Genomic DNA, 20349 nt, shown 5'->3' on the forward strand with positions numbered 1-20349 from the left:
AAGCCTTCGTCCCTGATCGCACCGAACGGATCGCGTCCGCTCGAGAGGTGGCTCGAGAACGATAACAGCGGTAGGGGGGAACGCGAAAACGGTGCGAGCGGCCGTGCTCGCACCGTCGTCGTCGTAAGCGCGCGCGTCCGAAACGTTCAATGTGCGCGAGGCCGACGCGCGGCACGCTCGTAACGGCCGCAAATGTACGCGGCGGTCGCCGCGGGGTCGGTGTCGCCACCGCGACCGTGGCAAAAAAATGTCAGGCGTCGGCTCGCCGCCCGAAGGACCCGTGAACGGTGAGAGCGACATCGGCGCCGCCGCCGCCGCCACCGGCGCTGTCGGCGGCGTTAAAGACGGAACACGAGAAGGGAGCGGTGACGGTGGCGGCGGCGGCGGCGAAAGAGGAAGGGAAGGAGGAGAAGGAAATGTCCCTGGTGTCGGTTTTTGTGACGGGGGTGATGGTAACGGCGGTCGTGGTGTCGTCGCGACCGTCGTTACCGACGGCGTTATCGATAATATTTCGGACGATGCTCGCGACGTGACGTTGTCCGACGCCCGTGGCACCGCGCCAGTGAGTTTCTGCCGCGAGGCAACGGCGTCGCGTACCTGTGGCGGCGGTGGTCGCTGTCGCGATACGTACGTTGCCAACGTATTGTTCCCGGTGACGACGCGCGCGCCCAACGGCAATGGCAACGGTGACGATGCCATTGCCGCCGTGACGACGAACCGTCGCGGATTTGCGCCGAGCAGCGTCGAGTCGACGACGACGACGACGACGCCACCGGACGCCGGTAGCACCGACGCGAGAGCAGTTGGCAGAAGCATCGGCAGCAGCAGTGGTGGTAGCACCGCGACCGCTGCCGTCGTCATCGTCGACGACGTACCATTGTTGTTCCGCGACAAAAACGACGACGGCGAGAACGGCGAGAATCATCGTCGCCCTCCGTATCGCGGCAACATGGTCGCGGCGATGAACGAGCACCCGTCTAGCACGACGACGACGACGACGACGACGTCGTCACTGTTGGCGGTGAATGCCGTTCGCAACACCGTCCCGATATCGTCGTCTCCGGCAATCATGACAACAACCACTACGCTTGCAAGCGGCAATAATAATAATACTAATAACAATAATCCTACATCAACGATGACAATGAGCAACGCGACCATCGGAAGTGGCGCAAACAACAATAGCAGCAATAATTGCAACAACGTGCGCAACCAAGAGTTCCAGGAGATGGACGGTGAGGATGGAGGCACGACTGCCACGACCACCACCACCGCCGCCGCCGGCATTCTGAATTTTCCCTGCGACTTCGATCACATGTACGCCAGCATGACCGACGGTGGGGCACCAGCTGCCGCCGCCGCTGCTGCCGCCACGGCCACCGCGACCGCGGTCCTGGGTGCCAGTCCACTGCGTGGCAACGAACCCCGTCAAAACGATTTCGCCGAGGTGAAACACCTGAAGGAACTGCTATTGCTCCACCTCGATCTCATCCAGCAGCAGTCCGAGCAAATCGTCACCAAGGACAAACTTCTCGCCGCACTGCGCCAGGAGAACGAGACGGTACATATGCCTACGGTGAATGTGCTTGTTCCTGTTGGTGAAAATCCGTGAAAGCTTTATGTTAAATCGATCGATCTTGGAAATGGACAAGTTGAAGATCGAATCGTTTTATTTTTAGGGAGGGCTTGTAGCATTTACTCGTAACAGTCGAAACGTTTTCCATCTTTTTAGACACGATTGATGCATTGGCGATTGTTGATTGATCGCCAATCAGGTAAATGGATAACATGGAACAGATAGATACTCGAGACTGTCTCGGATAATATCAATGACTCGAGTTTTTATATCCACAATGGAATATCCAATTTGATTGTTTTCGTTTTACGTTACGTCTTTCAATGCCATTCGATTCTTTACGCGCAAACTTTTACGAACTCAAGTCCCGCATCTAATGGTTGCAGAAATCTGCGTCGAAATGGTCCAGAGATACGCATTTGTCGCTTTATTCAAGTCGCACACAGTTGTCCCGATGATTGAAAGAGAGAAATGCTGTATAATGAGGTAAAATGAAGATCCGTCCTATACCTCGTTTCGTCGGTCAGTGGTCGAAAATCGCGCGTAAGAATCGACGAAAGGATCGAACTGCCGACAATTTGCAAGCTGGCGTTTCGTTTGCTCAGTCCGTTTTTGAAACTTTTCAAGCTTTTTCGGAACGCATCGCTCTCCGTGCTCTGAACCGTTCGCAGTTCTGCACGTGAACGGGAGAAGGCGCGGTGTCGTGTATAAATGTCACGCATCGAGTCTCGGCTCACTCTCGCGTCGTAGACATCGATCGCAATAAAAAGAAAAAAAAGAAAAGAAAAAGCTGGAAGGCGCGCGCGCGCACTCGCGCAAACGCCCGCCCGATCGGTCCATCCGCCAATCTCGTCGGTTTTGCGGCGCGGAATACCGGCGACAATGGATTCGACTTTGGCGCACCATTTTATAGAAACATGCTCTGCGAGCTACGCGCACATGCTCGCGCGAGTACCAACCTCCCCTCCCGTACGATCTACCTAACCTAACACGCCATGCGGAGAGCAGGCTGACCGTGAAGGTCAATTGCGCGTGTCAACACGTGGTGGCGCTACTTCCGCATTGAGAGCGCGCGGCCGCACGGCGGAAAGAGACGAGGATAGAAGGAGGGAGATGCGGTCCCTCCGCCGCCTCCGCGAGTCGCGAGGGAACGGCTGCGTTCTTCGTGCGTGAAACTGCGTGTCTTCGCGATTCGAAAATGACAGTTGGATCGGAAGCTAATCGCGGGGGAGCCTGATCGCGCCACGCGACGGAGTAGGTGGTATCGGATGGGCACCGCGACATCGACGTAGATATCGGTCTCGCTTCTCGCGATCGAACCCACGATAGGTGGTATCGTCGTGCCGTTGATCGGCACGGGTGACGAGAGCGCGCGTCCGCCGAGCTAACCTTCCTGCCCGTCGTGTCGAGGCTCGACCAAGTGACAACGCAACGAAACAAATTTCCACGGAGATTCGTAACATGATTTGCGAGGAGAAGAAAGTGTACAGACGATATACGAGGAGTGTAAATATTAATAGTACTTTAAAACATGTCCACATGTGTAAATTGCACGCAATGTCACGTACGTTGAATGTCGTGTCGATCATGGAACGGCGTTCCCGTTGTTGTCTGTTGCAGTTGAAGCTGCGTTTGGAGCGTATGGAAAGGCGCGTCAATCTCCAAAAGCTCAAGTCCGAGTGTAACGAGAATTCCACCGCTACGGAGCATCTGGGCACTTGCTCGCCTACCAGTCTCAATTCGGTCAACGTGCCGTCGACCAGCGAGCTACACAGGAGCGTTCAGTGCGAGAGCGGTAACACCTTACACGAGAGCTTCAAGATACGTTTAAACACCAGTGGCGGTATCACTACTGTCAAGCAGGAACCGCATGATCAAAGTAAGCACGAGATCAAGCAAGAGATCAATAGCGAGACGACGAGGTTCGAGTGGGAAGAGAAGAAGAAGAGACGATCGGACCCAACTTCCGTGTCCGCCGGTAGTAAAAAGAAAAGAGGACTCTCCTGCTCGTCCACCGTTAGTGTCGATGCCGGCATAGACGCGAGACAGGACAAGGTGTTGAGTCAGACTTTGCACGAGGCTGGCAAGAAGGGTGACAGGAAAGTCAAGTCTCTTACCAAGAAGGAATCCTTTCTCACGACGGAGGAGCATTATTACACGGCTATAGGAGATCCGAATTATACGTTAAGTCTGAAACAATCCAGTCCAGTAGAAACAAATAGTTCCCTAGAAGTTCCAAATTGGAGGGTAAAGATATACACGAGTTGTTACACGATGGAGGGAACCGAGAACTTGGACGATGAAATTTTTAACAAGAGACACTTGAAATTAGAGAACGATGAGAGGAGGAGAAAGCGATGGGACGTACAGAGGATAAGGTTTGTAGAATATGCACCGTGATATTATTTTATTATACGACACATACATTATGCGAGTATCGTACGCACACAGGGAACAGAGGCATATAGAGAAGTTGAAGCAAAGGCAGGAGCGTCAGAATCATCAAGCCACGTGTTACAACACCAACCACACTGGTCCTTGTCCTTCGTCCATGGAGGAGGAAACTATAACGTCCTTGTGGCCTGACATTGAACAGATTCAAAGTCTCCAAGTGGATCCTCATTTGCCAGTAACTGCATTTGGCGCTGCTATTCCTAATTTTACTCCAAGGTAAACAGATCTATTTTCTAACGGTGTACGTCTCTTGCAATCTCGCAATTACGCTCTCGTATCGTGATTATGTGCTTTAACTGCTTTATCGTCAATATAATTTGATTTGATTTTCCAGTTTTTCCTTCTCTTTTTCCAGTGAATTTTCTCTACCCTGGTCGAATACAATGCGAATAAAGTGTCGACGTCCTAAGCGTTCAACAGGTAGAAGAAAATCTACAGGTAGAAGAAAAATTTAGGTTATATAAATTTTTATAAAAGTGGACAGGACTGATTTTTATCTCTCTCCCTCTCTCTCTGTACCGTCAATTTTTTTTGGAAATACTATTGCTCCCTCTCATGCCATATCTGAATCAGACATTCAGTTTTTCAGCGTTGCGAAATAGGGGCACCAAAGATATTTTTATTACCTTTTTTTAAACACCTGCGCAGTGTAGTATACATTGTTTATCTATTTTTTTCTACATTTTTGTCAATTAGCAAATTCATCGTCATCAATATTTGTTTGATACGCGTATTGTATATTTTATACTCATTTGGTCATTTGGTTAATTTTATTTACGTAACTGTGAGTGTGTGTATCATGCACAATAGAACAAAGCATACATCAGTGAGTTAATACATGAAACATTCTTCTTCAACTCCAGGCGTGATTTCTGTTCAATTTTCATGAGAGTTGATAATTTCCCGAATTTTGGGATTTACGAAATTTTGTAACGACATTCTACGGAGCAATTTATATTAATTTTACATGTAACTAAATACATCTTTTGCTGTTTATTGTAAAAATCCGTTAACGGAACTACCATGTATACTAATAACACACATTAAAGATAAGTTGTACAGTAATGTTACATGAAACGGAAGAATATAAAGAATTTTTCAATCTTGTGTAGCCCTTTTTTCGTGTTTTATAGATTCTCTATAGCAGCTTAATGATGAGAAATATCAAATAGCCTTGTAAAATTATACCTTGTTGCGAATGCAAATAGATTGCGTTTGATTAACTCGGAAACATATAGTACAAATATTTTTATTGTACAGAGTGTCTCAGAAAATGCGCGCTTCCTCTCAGTGACAGATTCTCCGACGAAATTGGAGTTGATGTCTCCGCTAAAATTTCAAGGCCTAATTACAGAAGATAACGCTCGTAGATGTGTAAGATTAAGCAGTGTAATTTCTGTCGCGAATTTTACCGCGTAAAATAATTACAAACTAGACAGCGTAACCCGCAATACGTACGCATTACGTACGTTGACGAGGAAAAGCAAGACTAACAACGCTATAGCATGATGATATTCCCTGAGCAAAGTTTTACCGACGAGAAAATCTGTAACTAAAAGAAACTGGGCATCTTTTGATACAACCCGTATGTCGTACATCTATTGAATTACGAGTAAGAATATTACGAGCAGTCTCGATACACACACACACACACATCGCTCTTGCTCTTCTTGCTCCCACATAGAGATATGTGTGATGCAACGAGCATAGCGACCAACTTGATAGCGAGAAGGAACTTGATGCATCGTAAAACAACCGTAACTTGCTTCCTAGTTGAACAATCGATTCGTTTAAATTGCCACGAGCATGCCAAAGCTCCGTGCGGATTTATATCAATTGGCCATTTGGCTAACAAAATTAGTCACGAATTTCCGTTGTATAGAACGTTAGTATCATCGCTTTATCATCCATTAAGGGGGGAGCCTGCTTTAGAACGTTGAAAATAAGGTATGATTTTACGAATTTTTTTTGGAGAAACTATACAGCGGATCATTATAAAACTTTGATGCATTTATTAGTACATGTTTAAAGATAAAAAAAATTATTTTTTGATTTGAATATATCGCCTGTAGAGGTCGTCCTGGAGGCATCTTAGTGCAGCCGGCATTGTAAATTGGTGAGCATTCTCCCGCCTCCAAATTTCATCCAAACTGAAAAATTGAAATATTTTCTTGTTATTTATGAATTCCCATCGTCGATGAACCTTTAATATTCATAAAAACATTAAGTTAAACAATTATTTTTGCATGAAAAAGTTCAAAAACTTTGCCTAAAAATCGTACTTTTGTGTTCTAAGCTCCACCATTTTGGCACTTTTCAACTTTTTTCTTCTCTCTTTGGTTCATCGACGATGGGAATTCATAAATAACGAGAAGATATTTCAATTTTTCAGTTTAGACGAAATTTGGAGGCAGGAGAATGCTCACCAATTTGCAATGCCGGCGACGCGGCTGCACTAAGATTTCTCCAGGACGACCTCTATAAGCGATATATTCAAATCAAAAAATAATTTTTTTTATCTTTAAACATGTACTAATAAATGCATCAAAGTTTTATAATGATCCGCTGTATAGTTTCTCCAAAAACAATTCGTAAAATATACCTTATTTTCAGCGTTCTAAAGCAGGCTCCCCCCTTAATCCACTAATCGAATTCTGACAATAGCATTCTATATGAGACAATTTGTGATAATTCCGTTTACATTATAGGAAGACTGTGGTATTACGAGCATAAGGGATCAATGCGAATGATAACACGAGCGAATGAAAATTATTTTCGCGTATCTCAATTTGTGGTGTAGTGTCACTTAATTTTCAAGCAATGTCTAATGTTGTAACACGAGTCTCACCTTAAGTAAACGAGAAACGACTCGTATACATCCTGACATGTATTTATATTCTGTGAGTATTCTGCAGGAATAGTATTATAATATATATTAACCGTCCGCGAAGACTGTTGGTAATTCATGAACAAAACGACATTTGACGATTGGTGTTATACGACATACGATACCATGTAATTATCGCTATCATGTAAATGACACTTTTTCTATTTGTCGGAATAACCGATTATTTCTTAGTTTAGCTACGGTTACGATGCGGTGTGCGACTGTGAAAGGATAATATATAAATTATTATTTTCTATCGTACATGTCAAAACGAGGGAATTTCGCTGCGTGTCGGCAGATGTACCGTGCGTCGAAAGTTGTATAAAAATCTCCAAGCGGGACGGATGGAGAAACAGCCTCTCCAATGTCACGTCTGCCTTAAACGTCCTGCTATGTAATATAACATCGAATACATATTAGAAATAAAAGACAATGAATCGATGAGCTCTGTTTGCAATGATGTGCGCAAAACTTCCAAATAAATATAAACGAACCAAAACTTTGCTCTCGAAGGGAGTTTGAAGCGTAATTGGACTCGCTCGTCGCGCTTTGACGCTCAATACTTTAGACGAGGAACCGCATTTCTCCGCGTGCAAAACATGATATTTCGACTAACACGATAGGTACTGTTCCTCGAAAATGAAAGAGGGATGAAGGAAAAATTACGGAGAAATAAATACCCGAGGAGTAATAGTCTCGTAGTTGAAAAGACAGAAAAGATGTCATTTTTTCAGGAAGCGGGGAATGACACGGGCGTCCTGCCCGGAATGATCGGCCGACTCGATTATCCCGATGCACGATACCAATCGATCGGGAAGCGATGGTAAAAGTATCAGGATCTTCAGAAACACTTCCTGTGCACGATGAACGGTCCTAGCTCGTCGTATTCCTGCCGAGAGATCCACATCTGCTGGAACGTGCTCAGACTAGCGAGGATCGAGCCGCCAATCCAGACTGAGTACTTTCTCTCAGGCGGCGCGATTATTTTGATCTTCATGGTGGGTGGCGCGAGGGCCGTTATCTCCTTTTGCATCCGATCAGCGATGCCCGGATACATGGTGGTACCGCCCGAGAGCACCGAGTTGGCATACAGATCCTTACGGATGTCGACGTCGCACTTCATGATGGAGTTGTACGTCGTTTCGTGTATACCGCAAGACTCCATGCCCAGGAAACTCGGCTGGAACATCGCTTCCGGGCAGCGGAAGCGCTCGTTGCCGATAGTGATGACCTGGAATCAAGCCGTTACCCGTTACGTCTCTGTCCACTGACCAGGCGGCCAGGCAATCCGTGACGAGTTTAACGCTTTAAGGCTCGTCGGCGCGCGAACGCGCGCGTTCCATTCATTATCATTGTTTATCGTCATGTACATCACCGTGAGGCTTCAAGTATTTTATTCATCCATGCGAGAATTGAGAATTGCCGATTTCAAAGGTTTCCAACAATAATTGAAAGAAAAGAAATATAATGATTCAAAGATTCACGCGTTGACCAACGTTTTTAAAATTAAACCTTTTTAACAATTGGCTCTTTTATTCGATTTTACTAGTACGGTAGTACAGTAGTATAGTGGAGAGTTATTACTACATACTACATGATATATACTACATTGTACTACCTGGCCGTCCGGCAATTCGTAGCTCTTCTCCAACGCGGTCGAGGCGGCGGCCGTCGCCATCTCGTGCTGAAAGTCCAAGGCGACGTAACACAACTTCTCCTTGATGTCGCGCACGATCTCGCGCTCGGCGGTGGTCGTGAAGGCGTAACCCCTCTCGGTCAAGATCTTCATCAAGTAATCCGTCAGGTCGCGACCGGCCAGGTCCAAGCGCAAGATTGCGTGAGGCAAGGCGTATCCTGAACAAGAGAGATTCCTCGTCGTAATTTCTCGCACTGATGCGCGTTCATATTTACTTTCTCAGGTGAGAGACTGCGACAAGCGGGGTGAGATCGTACCCTCGTAGATTGGCACAGTGTGCGACACTCCGTCACCGCTGTCCAGCACGATGCCGGTCGTGCGGCCCGACGCGTACAGGGACAGGACGGCCTGGATGGCGACGTACATGGCCGGAGTGTTGAACGTCTCGAACATGATTTGCGTCATCTTCTCGCGGTTGGCCTTGGGGTTGAGCGGCGCCTCCGTCAGTAAAACGGGATGCTCCTCTGGCGCGACTCTCAACTCATTGTAGAATGTATGGTGCCAGATCTTTTCCATGTCGTCCCAATTGGTGACGATACCGTGTTCGATGGGATACTTAACGGTGAGGACACCCCGCTTACTCTGCGCCTCGTCACCCACGTAACTATCCTTTTGTCCCATGCCCACCATGATTCCCTAAATGTGCGCTTCATTAGGCTACGGTGTAACAGGACGCTCGGTCTGATATCGTTAATATCGTCAAATGCTAGGGTGTTATTACTATTACACGTGGTATCTCGTTTCTTTTCTCTTACTTGGTACCGAGGTCTTCCGACAATGGAGGGAAACACAGCTCGAGGAGCATCGTCTCCGGCGAATCCGGCTTTGCACATCCCCGATCCATTGTCGATCACTAGAGCGGCCACGTCGTCGTCGCACATCTTCGAACAGTGTTATCGCGGAGGCGGTTACCTCTTGGTGAGAATTTACCGAGAAGCTCACGGACTTGTCTCGCGCTTACAGCAGGTGAACGATGGGGACAACCTCGGAAAGGAGGACTCTAGGACTAGATGTTGCCGCGACTGCCGGAGCATTGCGTTCTCAGGAGGAACAGTCGCTTTATATCAACTCCCTTCCTCCTGCCACCGGAGCTCTGGCCGGGGTTCTCGAGGATTCTCAAGCTCGGTGGGCTTGGCACGCTAACTAGATTACTCTCGTACATGCACAGTTAGGCGTAGAAGCAACATTTTGCGAGTGCATAAATTTACGGATCATCTGCAAACGTAATATAGTGTGTATAGGGATTAGCTTTTGACATTGGAAATAAAATAATGTAAATAATGCGGTGGAAGAGATTTTGAAAATACATTTCGTTTTCGTTTTCACGAGTGTTCATCGTTCATCGACACGTGTTTCAATCGTAGTACGTTGCTATTCGGCACGTGGAGGCTCAACGACAGCATCCCCATATTTTGTAGAATATCTGTAAACTTTTACAAGAAAGCACTTAATTGCTTTTTAATTTATGCCAATTATAACTTCTAGCAGTTGACTGCTACCTGTAATGTTACCTCTATCGAATGCACGAGGCTCTCGAGTTAACTAGAGCGTACGCTTTTCTGCGTTCCTCCACAATCGCGTTGATCTTCCTGCAAATACTCGGTAGATTATCATCCTCCTAGACACGAGGAATGTTATTATACTTGCAAAACTCTCCCCAAAGATATTGATTATATTCAAGTATAAAAAAATAATAAGTAACAATGAATTTTATTGAATCTATTCAAAGGGCATCGTCAAGTTGTAGCTAAAATTTAGCTGTAACACGATGTGTCTTTACTTCATTCGTCCGTAATGTTTTGTAATTTGTTCTATCTCTTCCCACGTGTATGTCGCAGAATGGCAAAATTGAACAAGAGACAAAAAGAAAGGTAACAAGAGTTCACAAGGTTAATGGATCAAGATGTCTTAATTGCTCCAAACTACTTCCCATAAATGTGTGCACTCTTCTAAAAATAGATAATCGACGTAGATAATATCTCTGGAAATACATTTAGTGAATAGCATTTTACTCACTATCGCAGTAACAAAGAATCTATTCTCCCCCGCACCCTCTTGAATATTACAAGATATATTGTATATTGTTTCGTGTACAATTACAGAAACAATGTACAACAAGATTGAATATTACTTTTTTCATGAGACGTGTGTGTGTGTGTGTGTGTGTGTGTACATATATAATAGAAATATCACTGTAGTTACTGCATTACATTTGAATCACTGCCGATAACAAGCTTTATTCCTTGAAGGATACTTTACAAACCGACGCACATTACAAAGAGTCACTGTTCCATAGACTGATCGTTCACCAGAGCATCCTTGTAATCGCCGTATTACGCTCCTTAATTAACTGCTCAGCTAATGATATTAATTAGGCTGTGAAACTAAGTATCCACTTGAGTTCGAAATTTTTGCATAAATCATTCTTGATATTTTCAACGGTACAACGTTTACACGAGCGGTGCAGGAATGGTACAATGTAATGGAAAAAGTCATATTTGTATAATTACATAACAAACAATTGTAATTACACGATCAGTATTATGTAAAATACATGATTGAGATTAGACACAAGCGATATCCTCTGCATGGTTCTCCCTATGTGTATGTGCGTATATGTATGTTTTTTTTATGTGCACGCATGCACGCACGCATATGCATCGACACATCCATCTGACGAAAGGTACATATGGGAATAGTGTGAAGGAATCAATAAAAAGAAAACGATACGATTACTACATGATAAAACGTATAATAATAGTGGACCACGATAACTTTAGAAAATTATTTACAACAGATTCTCTCCTATACACCTCACACGTGATATTTGCTTCAAGATTATGCAATCTGTAAAGAACGAAAAAGAGAGAATGCTAACAATTTCTTGTTATATAATATAAAACTTGTTTGTTTTCTCAAATTATTGTGATTATATATTGAAATATTCTGACGTGTACTTTGGCGTACAAGTATAATATATATATATCTGTTATATACAAACACTGCGCAGAAAGCAGCGTAATTTCGAGATATGGACTTTCTTCTTAAAGTAGCTTCAAGTGATGTGTGTATGTGTGTGTGTGTGTGTGTAAACTTTAAAGAAGAAATAAATTAGGAAGCATTAATTGCCAACACTATCGTTATCACAACAGTCTTAAAATTACTTATCCCAAAGACTAACTTCTTTCATACGTGTTTGAAAGTACTTTTCCAAGGCATTGGCACATCGGTAATACTCGGTATCAGGACTATTATACAATCTACAATTGGTGAAAATCCGTAACATGTCCGCTATAAATAATTTCTTAATCACATAATATCCGGCGTTCAAACGATCTTGCATGGTCTTGAGATCTGTAAGATGAATGAATATGTTACAACTTTATTAGCTAACTCGCGTGCATGCATTTTGCAAGAAACGAGAAATAAACTTACCCATAGGATACTTTATATGATCGTAATAATCTGGAACGTCGTTCTTATCGACAGGTTTCAAGAAGGGCCAAGCTGTGCTGTGTTTCCTCACGCTGTTCAGGACACTGTTCAACGTATTGTGCAGAGAATCTGACATATCGAGACTCGCGTCCATCGATTCTGAGCCTTGCGTTCCTTTCGTTACACCTCTAGTTCTCGTTTGAGAGGAACTTTTCCACCCAGTCTCATGAATTCCGGGAATAGATTCAATGGGGATTCCCCTAACACCCTCCTTGAAACACGTTAAACCCGGATGCGTCTTTTGTATTTCCTGCTGCCTCTGATGAATCAACTTCTTAACAATTTCCTTCTGCTTTCTGATGACCGTGGTAAATTCGGTATATACAATTTTCGGATTTAGCTCGCAATGCATCAACGTCGCCGCGACGTAATACTTGATGTATCCTTCGTGCACCGATTTTGGTAGCTTTATATCCTTGCTGAATCCTTGTTTCTTAAAGTATCCGATGGCAAAGTCGTCCGCGAACGTGAGGAAATGCAGTATATTATTTTTGATATGATAATCTTTCAGCATATTCATCAAGTGCGTGCCGTAGCCTTTCACTTGCTCGTGACTCGTCACAGCGCAGAACACTATCTCGGTGAAGCCTTGGCTTGGAAACATACAGAAACAGATACCGCCAATCGGTCGACCATCCTTTATCAAGGCTAGCGTCTTGTGCTTTCTATACGATAAAAGTACATTCTATTACTCTGACTGACCAGGTTAAAGTGATTGAAAATTTTAAACCGACATTCTACATTGTACATTGTACATTGTACTCATTGTTACTCACGGATCGAAAAGGAGCTGAGTTATATATTCTTTCGGCGTTTTAGGTAACTGATGGCTGAATATATCCTGCAGTCCTATTAGCCAAAGCATCGTTTGCTTAGACACCGGACGCGTCAGACTGTTCTTAACTACGTGAAACTCTATTATCTTTTGGCTTTCTTCCATTTTAGCGGTTTCGTCCCGTGGAACGTTCGGTGGAAATACCGCGTCCGAGCGGGACATGTAACTAGTGTCGTTGATAGATGCGACTATTTCAGCGACAGTCTCATCTGGCAGATCCTCGAAGGTCTCTTCGTTCTTTCGCCTCTTTGCGTCGAGGCGTCCATCGGAATTGGGACGTTTCTCCTGCATTTTTTTCAGCCCCGGACTAATGTTTATCGTCATAAAGTTATCTTTCTCGTTTGGCGTGACAGTGACCTTCTCGAATTCTCCCATCTTTCTCGCTTGGTGTCCCTTTGACTCTATCGTGGCTTGCAGGTGAGAAGGAGGCGGCTGTTTAAATTCAGGATCCCAAATAGGTGAATTATCCGAATAGATTTCTGCTTCCAACAACGAAAGGAACCTTAAATGCAAGAAATTAGTTGATGCTGTATTCCAAGACATTTTTCAACAGAGGGGGAGAGAGAGAAATTGTGAAACGTACTTGGGAAAATGCGTCAAGACCAAGACTCTCTTCTCTGGTGCTATCTTGTCTCTCTCGTTGTGACACTTGTCCATTAATTGTCTACGAACCGGCCGGAACACAGCTTGCAACAGGGTCTTGCCAAAAACCAGTGGAGTGTCGTGATGCGGCAACGAGTCGCAAAATGCAGGCACATGGCAAAACACTAACCAGCGAGTATAATTAATCTTGTAAGCGGGCGCTTCGTCTGAACTAATGGTCGTACGTCTGGCACTGGGTGCTTCGAAATTCCAATGGTTCAGGCAGTGCAGAAACATTTTTGCCATGTCACACATCACTTGCCACTCTCGCGGCGACAAGTGACTGAATTTATACAAAACGAAATTCATTACCGCTTTCGCTATACTAGGTTTCTCAAACGGTGGCTGTCCCAGTGGGCCCTCTATCGTGGGCTTTGTCATAGACATGATGCACTTCCTCAACAGTTTGTACAGATAAAAATATACCTTCTTAGTATCAGAATCTTCCTCCCTGTGTATACTCATGAAAATGTTGTCCGCGTCGAGAGCCATTCCCAATAATCTGTTGATCTCTTCGTCCGACTGGATCGGCAGATGAGTCACGTGGTTTTCCAAAGCATGAGTACACATCTTGCACGGATCGAAGAAGTTAATAACGGGCTGCTGTACCTCGCCCTTTTGTGATTTCATAAACGGCTGAGCATTTTTCCAGCCGTTACATTTGCACTCTTCCACTTGGCAGGCGCTGTAAGTCGCCAGTTTCAACAGCTTCTTCATTTGTGGCCAATTGTACATCTGCTGCTTACGTTGCTGTATCCTCTGTAGATTATTTGGTCGGCCCTGATTCTGTGGTTTCATCGAGTTTGCATCCTTTGTGTTGTTTTCCTGCTGCAAAGTGCTCGCAACGGGCTGTCCGGTCTCGTTCGAAGAAGGTAGCACCGTAGGAGGGTTCACGTCCTCGGATGCCATCCTTGGGAAAGAAATCGTTAAACGTTTAAACCTTTTATTATCGGTAGTTACGAGCAGAGTTGCATCGTACTCTGTACTAAAACGTCTCGTAAATCGATCGAATCGTTATCGATCGCTATCGTTAACTGTCAACGATCGCTCTTTCGAGCAAATTGATAAACATGAAACGTTAACTTACGTCAAGAGTCCCTTCTACAGGTTAATCAAATCGTGATATCACCTTGCGAGTACTTGCGGACTAGTTTGATAGTGATGGTTTCGTCTAAACGAGCGATTCCCGTGAGACGCTTCTCACGCCGTCGTGGCCATCATCCTCCACAATTATCCGCTCCTAAACTTTCTTTTATGTTATTGTTAATTTAGAACAGGACCTACTGACAGACTAGGTTATGCGAATTGTTTCTTGCATCCGAGAAAAATACCAAGAAGTACAGGGGGCGTTCTCATCGGATATGTCAGCTTTACGGCCTTTACGCAGATTTACGCTTCCCTCCACGAATATGAATCGAGTCTCGTGACCCTTATGTAGGATAGGATAGGAGCAACTCGTTTAAGGTTTAAGGTGAGATCAAGCGATACACGCGTATTATCTATTGTATCTGTATTTCCCCTCTTTCCTTCTCTTTTTATCATATATATCGTATTATATATGTCGTATCACAAGCTGAAAATTCAAAGATTCTACTTATCCCATAGACCGATCTCTTTCATACGCGTTTGAAAATATTTTTCCAGAGCATTGGCGCAACGATAATAGTCAGTGTCGAGACTATTATACAATCTGCAGTTTGTAAAGATTCGCGTCATGTCTGCTATAAATAATCTTCTAGTGACGTAATATCTAGACTTTAAACGATCTTCCATGGTCTTGAGATCTGCAACAGGAAACGTGGCGCGTCGTTAGCTCTCACCGTTTTGCTCATGCACACGACAGACGATACACGATACACCTCCCTTATCAAAACTCACCCATGGGATATTTGATATGATCGTAGTAGTCTGGAACCTCGTCTCTATTCACCGGTTCTAGGAACGGCCAGGCTGTGCTGTGATTCTTCACGCTGTTCAAAACACTGTACAGTGCGTTGTACAGAGAATCCGACATGTCCGCGCAATCCGCGAGTTCGGAACCTTGCATTCCCTTGGTTACGCCTCGCGTTCTCGTTTGCGCGTAACTCTTCCATCCGGTCTCACGAATTCCTGGGATCGCTTCCACGGGGATGCCTCTAACACCCTCCTTGAAACACGTCAAGCCGGGATGAACTTTCCGTATTTCCTGTTGCCTCTGATAAATCAGTTTCTTCACTATTTCCTTTTGTTTTCTTAAAACCGCTGTAAATTCGGTATAGACGATCTTAGCATTTAGTTCGCAGTGCATCAACGTCGCTCTTTCGTAATCCTTGATATAGCCTTGGTACATGAGCTTCGGTAGTTTGATGTCTTTGCTGAATCCTTGCTTTTTAAAATATCCGATGGCAAACTGATCGGCGAACGTAAGGAAATGTAGTATGTTACTCTTAATGTGGTAATCTTTCAGCATGTTCATCAAGTGCGTGCCGTAGCCTTTCACTTGCTCCTGGCTCGTGACCGCGCAGAACACTATCTCGGTGAAACCCTGAGTGGGAAACATGCGAAAACAGATGCCGCCGATCGGACGGCCACCCTTTATCAGAGCTAGTGTCTTGTGTTTCCTGCAACGCGATCAACAAGTCAGTATCGTTGACACCTCTGAAAAGGTGTCGTTAGCGTATCACTTAATCAGTGTACGTGTAAATGAATAAATCTATTAGTCGAATGAATATTCATACTTACGGATCAAACACGAACTGGGATATATATTCTTTGGGCATTCTGACCAATTGATGGCTGAATACGTTATGCAATCCAATCAGCCAAAGCATAGTTTGCTTAGACACAGGTTGCGTAAGGCTGTTTCCAACAACGTGAAACTCTACAATCTTCCGACTTTGCTCGAGTTTCGCAGTTTCGTCGCGCGGGACATCCGGCGGGAAAACCGCATCAGGACCACACATATAATTCGGATCGTTAATCGTCGCAACTATTTCAGCAACGGTCTCGTCTGGCACATCCTCGAAGGCCTCTTCGATCTTTCGCTTTTTCACCCCGTCGGGCAATCCTTCGGGGCAGGAACGTTTCTCAGCAAGTTTTCTCATCCCGGGGCTAATATTTATCGTGGTGTAATTATCCCTCTCGTTAGGCGTACAAGTAATCTTCTCGAATTCTCCCGCCTTTCTCGTTTGGTGACCTTTCGGTTCTAAGACCACTTGAAGATGAGAAGGCAATACTTGCTTGAACTCGGGATCCCAGATGACTGAATTATCCGAGTAAATCTCTACTTCCAGCATCGAGAGGAACCTTGAATACAAGATATTACATACACATCACCATTGTAAACACACACAGGAAAAATTTAAGACATACTTGGGAAAATGCGTCAAGATCAGAACTCTCTTCTCCGGTGTCAATCTGTCTCTCTCGTTGTGACACTTGTCCGTCAATTGTCTGCAAAGTGGCTTGAACACAGCTTGTAACAAAGTTTTCCCAAAAATTAAAGGTGTATCGTGACGCGTTAACGAGTCGCAAAATGCAGGTACATGGCAAAAGACGAGCCAACGAGTGTAATTAATTTTGTAAGTGGCTGCTTCGTCCACGCTAATTGTCACTCGCCTGGCGCTAGGTGACTCAAAGTTCCAGTGATTCAGGCAATGCAGAAGCATTTTTGCCATGTCGCACATAACTTGCCATTCTTTCGGCGACAAGTGACTGAATTTATACAAAACAAAATTCATCAGTACTTTAGCTATATTAGGTCTTTCAAACGGTGGTTGTCCAAGCGGGCCTTCGATAACCGGTCTTGTCAGGGACATGATGCACCTCCTCAGCAACTTGTACAGATAAAAATATACCTTTTTGGTATCGGAATCTTCCTCTCTGTGTATACTCATGAAAATGTTATCCGCGTCGAGAGCCATCCCTAATAATCTGTTGATCTCTTCGTCAGGCTGGGTCGATAGATGCTTAACGTGATCTTCTACGGTATGAGTACACATCTTGCAGAAATCAGAGAGATTTATAACAAACTGCTGCGCCTCGTCCTTCTGTGACTTTGTAAATTGCTGCGTACTTTTCCAACCGTAACATTTGCACTCTTCCACCTGACAAGCACTGTAGGATGCAAGCTTGAATAATTTCTTGATTTGTGGCCAATTGTACATTTGTTGTTTGCGTTGCTGTATCCTCTGAAGATTGGTTTGTCGACTTCGTTGTGGATTGTGCGACTTTGTTGCATTTGTATCAATACCATTATTTTCTGCCTCCAAACTACTGGTAGCTGCTTGTCGAGTCTCTTCCGAGGTAATTACTATCGCGCGATGGCTAACTTGTTCCGAAGTCATCCTTGAAATAAATCGTTGCACTATTTATATTACCAATTACCACAAGAGACCCCATTAAGTAAAATCATTAATTAAAATTATTCATTCAAACAATGATTTCTTGAGATGTATCAACTTACATAGACAATTTTCTCTGTTACTCTACTCAAAGTACGCTATAATCTTAACAGTATTCATATAATAATGACAGTTTGGCTAAAATAATCGGTGTTAGTTACGATACTTGTCAAGTCTTCAAATCTTTCACGCCGATAACTAACATTTTGTGAAACTTGGCGCGTTCTTTTTCCTTTTTCCTTAGATATCAGTTTCTTCACGAGCACAGTACCACAGCTCGTTATTAATATCGTTTGTTTGGAACACCATTCTTCCCTCAAATTTACTTGGATCACGTCGCGCTTGAGAGACGCTTGAGAGAAACGCGATTATTCTCCTCGAGATCAAAATCTCGGCCCGATCCCGAGTGACCCGACCACCAAATGGAGTGCGCATGCCTAAAGACAGCGAAGTTTACAGTACCGCCATCTGAACTTTCCTCTCACTCACGCTGTTTCTCACTAGCTGGTGATTTTCTGTTGTCCATTAAGGTGCCTTTTCATGCAGCGAATAGTTTGTGAGCGTCACATCTGTATGGTTGCGTGTCAACAATAGTAAGAAAATATTATACATAGTTGCTTTGAAATGCTTTGAAATATTATATTTAACAAATATAGATTAAATTATTACTTTGTAGGAAAATCTTGAAATCTTTGAATGGACGATGAGTCGGTTATAAACTGGACTTGGTATAACCACCAACTGCAGTGGTTATTGCATATGTACAATATGTACAATAAGCAAATTATTATTATATTGTACAGAAAAGGAAAGCTGCTGCAGTTGCAGCTACACTTTTACATTTGAGAAAAAGTGGAAAAAAAAGATATTGTAAAAAGAAATATTGGATAGCACCCATTTTTCAAGAAAGGAAAGTGCATGGATTCTTTCATGCTGTGCTACCTAAACTCGTTTTAGAAGATTTGAGATTTAATAATTACATACGCATGTCTGCAACTCAATTTGAAAAGTTAACATTCTTAGTTCGAGCAGACATATTCGCTCCTTGCGAATATTCGCTACAAGCTGAAACTTTTCAGCGAACAGCGACTACCCGCTAGCGAACAGCGAATGATCACGTGACCTTCATTCGCGGCGATTATTTCGCTGCATGAAACGGCACCTTTACGCCGCGTATCCCTGCACGAAGAAAAGCGTCGTTGTTGCAACTGCCGCAAATTGTTGTGATTACTCGTGATTCGGGTAAGTGGTAAATGAATTTAGATCGGCAATTTGTCATGGTTGAAATTCAAATTAACTCCAAAATTTTGTTACTTCTAGTATGGATGACGAGGACGAGACGTATAAATTATGGCGTATCAGAAAGACGGTAATGCAATTGTGTCACGACAGAGGTTATCTAGTCACGCAGGACGAATTGGATCAAACGTTGGAACAATTTAAGGAACAATTCGGAGATAAACCTAGCGAGAAAAGACCGGCTAGAAGCGATCTTATTGTTCTCGTGGCGCATAACGATGATCCTACCGATCAATTGTTTGTCTTCTTTCCCGACGATGCAAAAATTGGCATCAAAATCATCAAGACCTATTGTCAACGTATGCAAGAAGAAAAGATCCACAGGTCAGTCTTCATATCACAGTATTAGATTATATATCTTTCTTATTTTTGCATTTTGAACTTATGTGTTATTATTTATATCGTTTCCATTTACCGTCGTTTCAGTTACGCGTCTGGGAAATTACAAATTATTGTTTCACTTTTACAGAGCAATCATTGTAGTTCAGCAAGGCATGACACCATCAGCTAAACAGTCGCTGGTTGACATGGCACCAAAATACATATTGGAGCAATTTTTGGAATCTGAATTATTGATCAATATTACTGAGCATGAATTGGTACCCGAGCATATCGTCCTCACTCCGGACGAAAAAGAAGAACTACTAACGAGGTACAAGCTAAAGGAGAATCAATTGATGCGAATACAAGCCGGAGATCCAGTGGCGCGATACTTTGGTCTGAAACGTGGACAAGTTGTCAAGATCATCAGATCATCGGAGACTGCGGGAAGATATATATCCTATAGGCTAGTTTGTTGATGAAAGGAGGTAGGAAAAGTCATAACGAGTCCTCGGGAAATAAATTGCAATACGATCGAAAATTGTCAATTTATTACGAGCGTTTTATAATGGCATATCGTCTCATGACTGTCCCTGTATTATTGTACTTATAATAAGATTACAGTGACATTACGACGTTATTGTTATTGCTGCTAGAAATGTATGGCATTGAAACTGCATTAAACATCAATCGATAGCCAATGGTTACGGTTTTCACACTTTAAATGATATCGTTTACTCTCATTTCATTCTCTAAGTTTTC

General features: G+C 43.8%; 5 protein-coding genes across 9 annotated transcripts; 2 read left to right on the forward strand and 3 right to left on the reverse strand.

Moving 5' to 3' along the window:
• The first annotated feature begins 139 nt into the window (after positions 1-139).
• LOC105275741 lies at positions 140-7765 on the forward strand. 2 transcript variants are annotated; one of them, XM_011332815.3, is made up of 5 exons: positions 140-1561; positions 3197-3954; positions 4028-4246; positions 4386-4468; positions 7652-7765. In XM_011332815.3, the coding sequence occupies exons 1-5, from the start codon at positions 248-250 to the stop codon at positions 7663-7665; spliced, it is 2388 nt and encodes a 795-aa protein (XP_011331117.1). In that variant the 5' UTR covers positions 140-247; the 3' UTR covers positions 7666-7765. The 2 variants fall into 2 exon arrangements, with proteins under 2 accessions (XP_011331117.1, XP_011331115.1); XM_011332813.3 differs by lacking the exon at positions 7652-7765 and adding an exon at positions 6739-7359.
• LOC105275739 (actin, clone 403) lies at positions 7759-10715 on the reverse strand. Its single transcript, XM_011332812.3, has 4 exons — positions 9369-10715; positions 8871-9249; positions 8536-8771; positions 7759-8148 (listed from the first exon to the last, which is right to left on the reverse strand). Exons 1-4 carry the CDS (start codon positions 9492-9494, stop codon positions 7759-7761), a joined length of 1131 nt encoding a protein of 376 aa, XP_011331114.1. The 5' UTR covers positions 9495-10715.
• A 310-nt stretch (positions 10716-11025) lies between these two features.
• On the reverse strand, positions 11026-15179 carry LOC105275753 (histone acetyltransferase KAT2A). 3 transcript variants are annotated; one of them, XM_011332852.3, is made up of 5 exons: positions 14673-15179; positions 13527-14495; positions 12885-13445; positions 12049-12773; positions 11026-11967 (listed from the first exon to the last, which is right to left on the reverse strand). In XM_011332852.3, exons 2-5 carry the CDS (start codon positions 14492-14494, stop codon positions 11774-11776), a joined length of 2448 nt encoding a protein of 815 aa, XP_011331154.1. In that variant the 5' UTR covers position 14495; positions 14673-15179; the 3' UTR covers positions 11026-11773. The 3 variants fall into 3 exon arrangements, with proteins under 3 accessions (XP_011331154.1, XP_011331156.1, XP_011331155.1); XM_011332854.3 differs by having other exon boundaries at positions 14715-14979; XM_011332853.3 differs by having other exon boundaries at positions 13527-14979.
• On the reverse strand, positions 15079-18540 carry LOC105275752 (histone acetyltransferase KAT2A). Of its 2 annotated transcripts, none has more exons than XM_011332850.3 (5): positions 18030-18534; positions 16937-17911; positions 16307-16870; positions 15464-16185; positions 15079-15369 (listed from the first exon to the last, which is right to left on the reverse strand). In XM_011332850.3, coding segments are annotated over exons 1-5 (2457 nt in total). In that variant the 5' UTR covers positions 18032-18534; the 3' UTR covers positions 15079-15175. The 2 variants fall into 2 exon arrangements, with proteins under 2 accessions (XP_011331152.1, XP_011331153.1); XM_011332851.3 differs by having other exon boundaries at positions 15176-15369; positions 18171-18540.
• A 530-nt stretch (positions 18541-19070) lies between these two features.
• Positions 19071-20306, forward strand: LOC105275751 (DNA-directed RNA polymerases I, II, and III subunit RPABC1). Its single transcript, XM_011332849.3, has 3 exons — positions 19071-19209; positions 19288-19590; positions 19736-20306. The coding sequence occupies exons 2-3, from the start codon at positions 19289-19291 to the stop codon at positions 20064-20066; spliced, it is 633 nt and encodes a 210-aa protein (XP_011331151.1). The 5' UTR covers positions 19071-19209; position 19288; the 3' UTR covers positions 20067-20306.
• The last annotated feature ends 43 nt before the right edge of the window (positions 20307-20349 follow it).

This window comes from Ooceraea biroi, chromosome 8 (genome assembly GCF_003672135.1).
Source record: "Ooceraea biroi isolate clonal line C1 chromosome 8, Obir_v5.4, whole genome shotgun sequence".
NCBI lineage: Eukaryota > Metazoa > Arthropoda > Insecta > Hymenoptera > Formicidae > Ooceraea > Ooceraea biroi.

Bases quoted from the DNA above. Each gene is read 5' to 3' on its own strand.
- LOC105275741 (XM_011332813.3), top strand. From the start codon at position 248: ATGTCAGGCGTCGGCTCGCCGCCCGAAGGACCCGTGAACGGTGAGAGC. The intron at 3,955-4,027 runs GTTTGTAGAATA...GTACGCACACAG, and splicing joins TGGGACGTACAGAGGATAAG to GGAACAGAGGCATATAGAGA. The intron at 4,469-6,738 runs GTAGAAGAAAAA...TTTACATTATAG, and splicing joins AGGTAGAAGAAAATCTACAG to GAAGACTGTGGTATTACGAG.
- LOC105275739 (XM_011332812.3), bottom strand. From the start codon at position 9,494: ATGTGCGACGACGACGTGGCCGCTCTAGTGATCGACAATGGATCGGGG. The intron at 9,250-9,368 runs GTAAGAGAAAAG...GCGCACATTTAG, and splicing joins TCGGAAGACCTCGGTACCAA to GGAATCATGGTGGGCATGGG. The intron at 8,772-8,870 runs GTACGATCTCAC...TCTCTTGTTCAG, and splicing joins CACTGTGCCAATCTACGAGG to GATACGCCTTGCCTCACGCA.
- LOC105275753 (XM_011332852.3), bottom strand. From the start codon at position 14,494: ATGGCATCCGAGGACGTGAACCCTCCTACGGTGCTACCTTCTTCGAAC. The intron at 13,446-13,526 runs GTACGTTTCACA...CTTGCATTTAAG, and splicing joins GTCTTGACGCATTTTCCCAA to GTTCCTTTCGTTGTTGGAAG. The intron at 11,968-12,048 runs GTAAGTTTATTT...TTCATCTTACAG, and splicing joins TCATATAAAGTATCCTATGG to ATCTCAAGACCATGCAAGAT.
- LOC105275752 (XM_011332850.3), bottom strand. The intron at 16,186-16,306 runs GTAAGTATGAAT...ATCGCGTTGCAG, and splicing joins TCCCAGTTCGTGTTTGATCC to GAAACACAAGACACTAGCTC. The intron at 15,370-15,463 runs GTGAGTTTTGAT...TTCCTGTTGCAG, and splicing joins TCATATCAAATATCCCATGG to ATCTCAAGACCATGGAAGAT.
- LOC105275751 (XM_011332849.3), top strand. From the start codon at position 19,289: ATGGATGACGAGGACGAGACGTATAAATTATGGCGTATCAGAAAGACG. The intron at 19,591-19,735 runs GTCAGTCTTCAT...TCACTTTTACAG, and splicing joins CAAGAAGAAAAGATCCACAG to AGCAATCATTGTAGTTCAGC.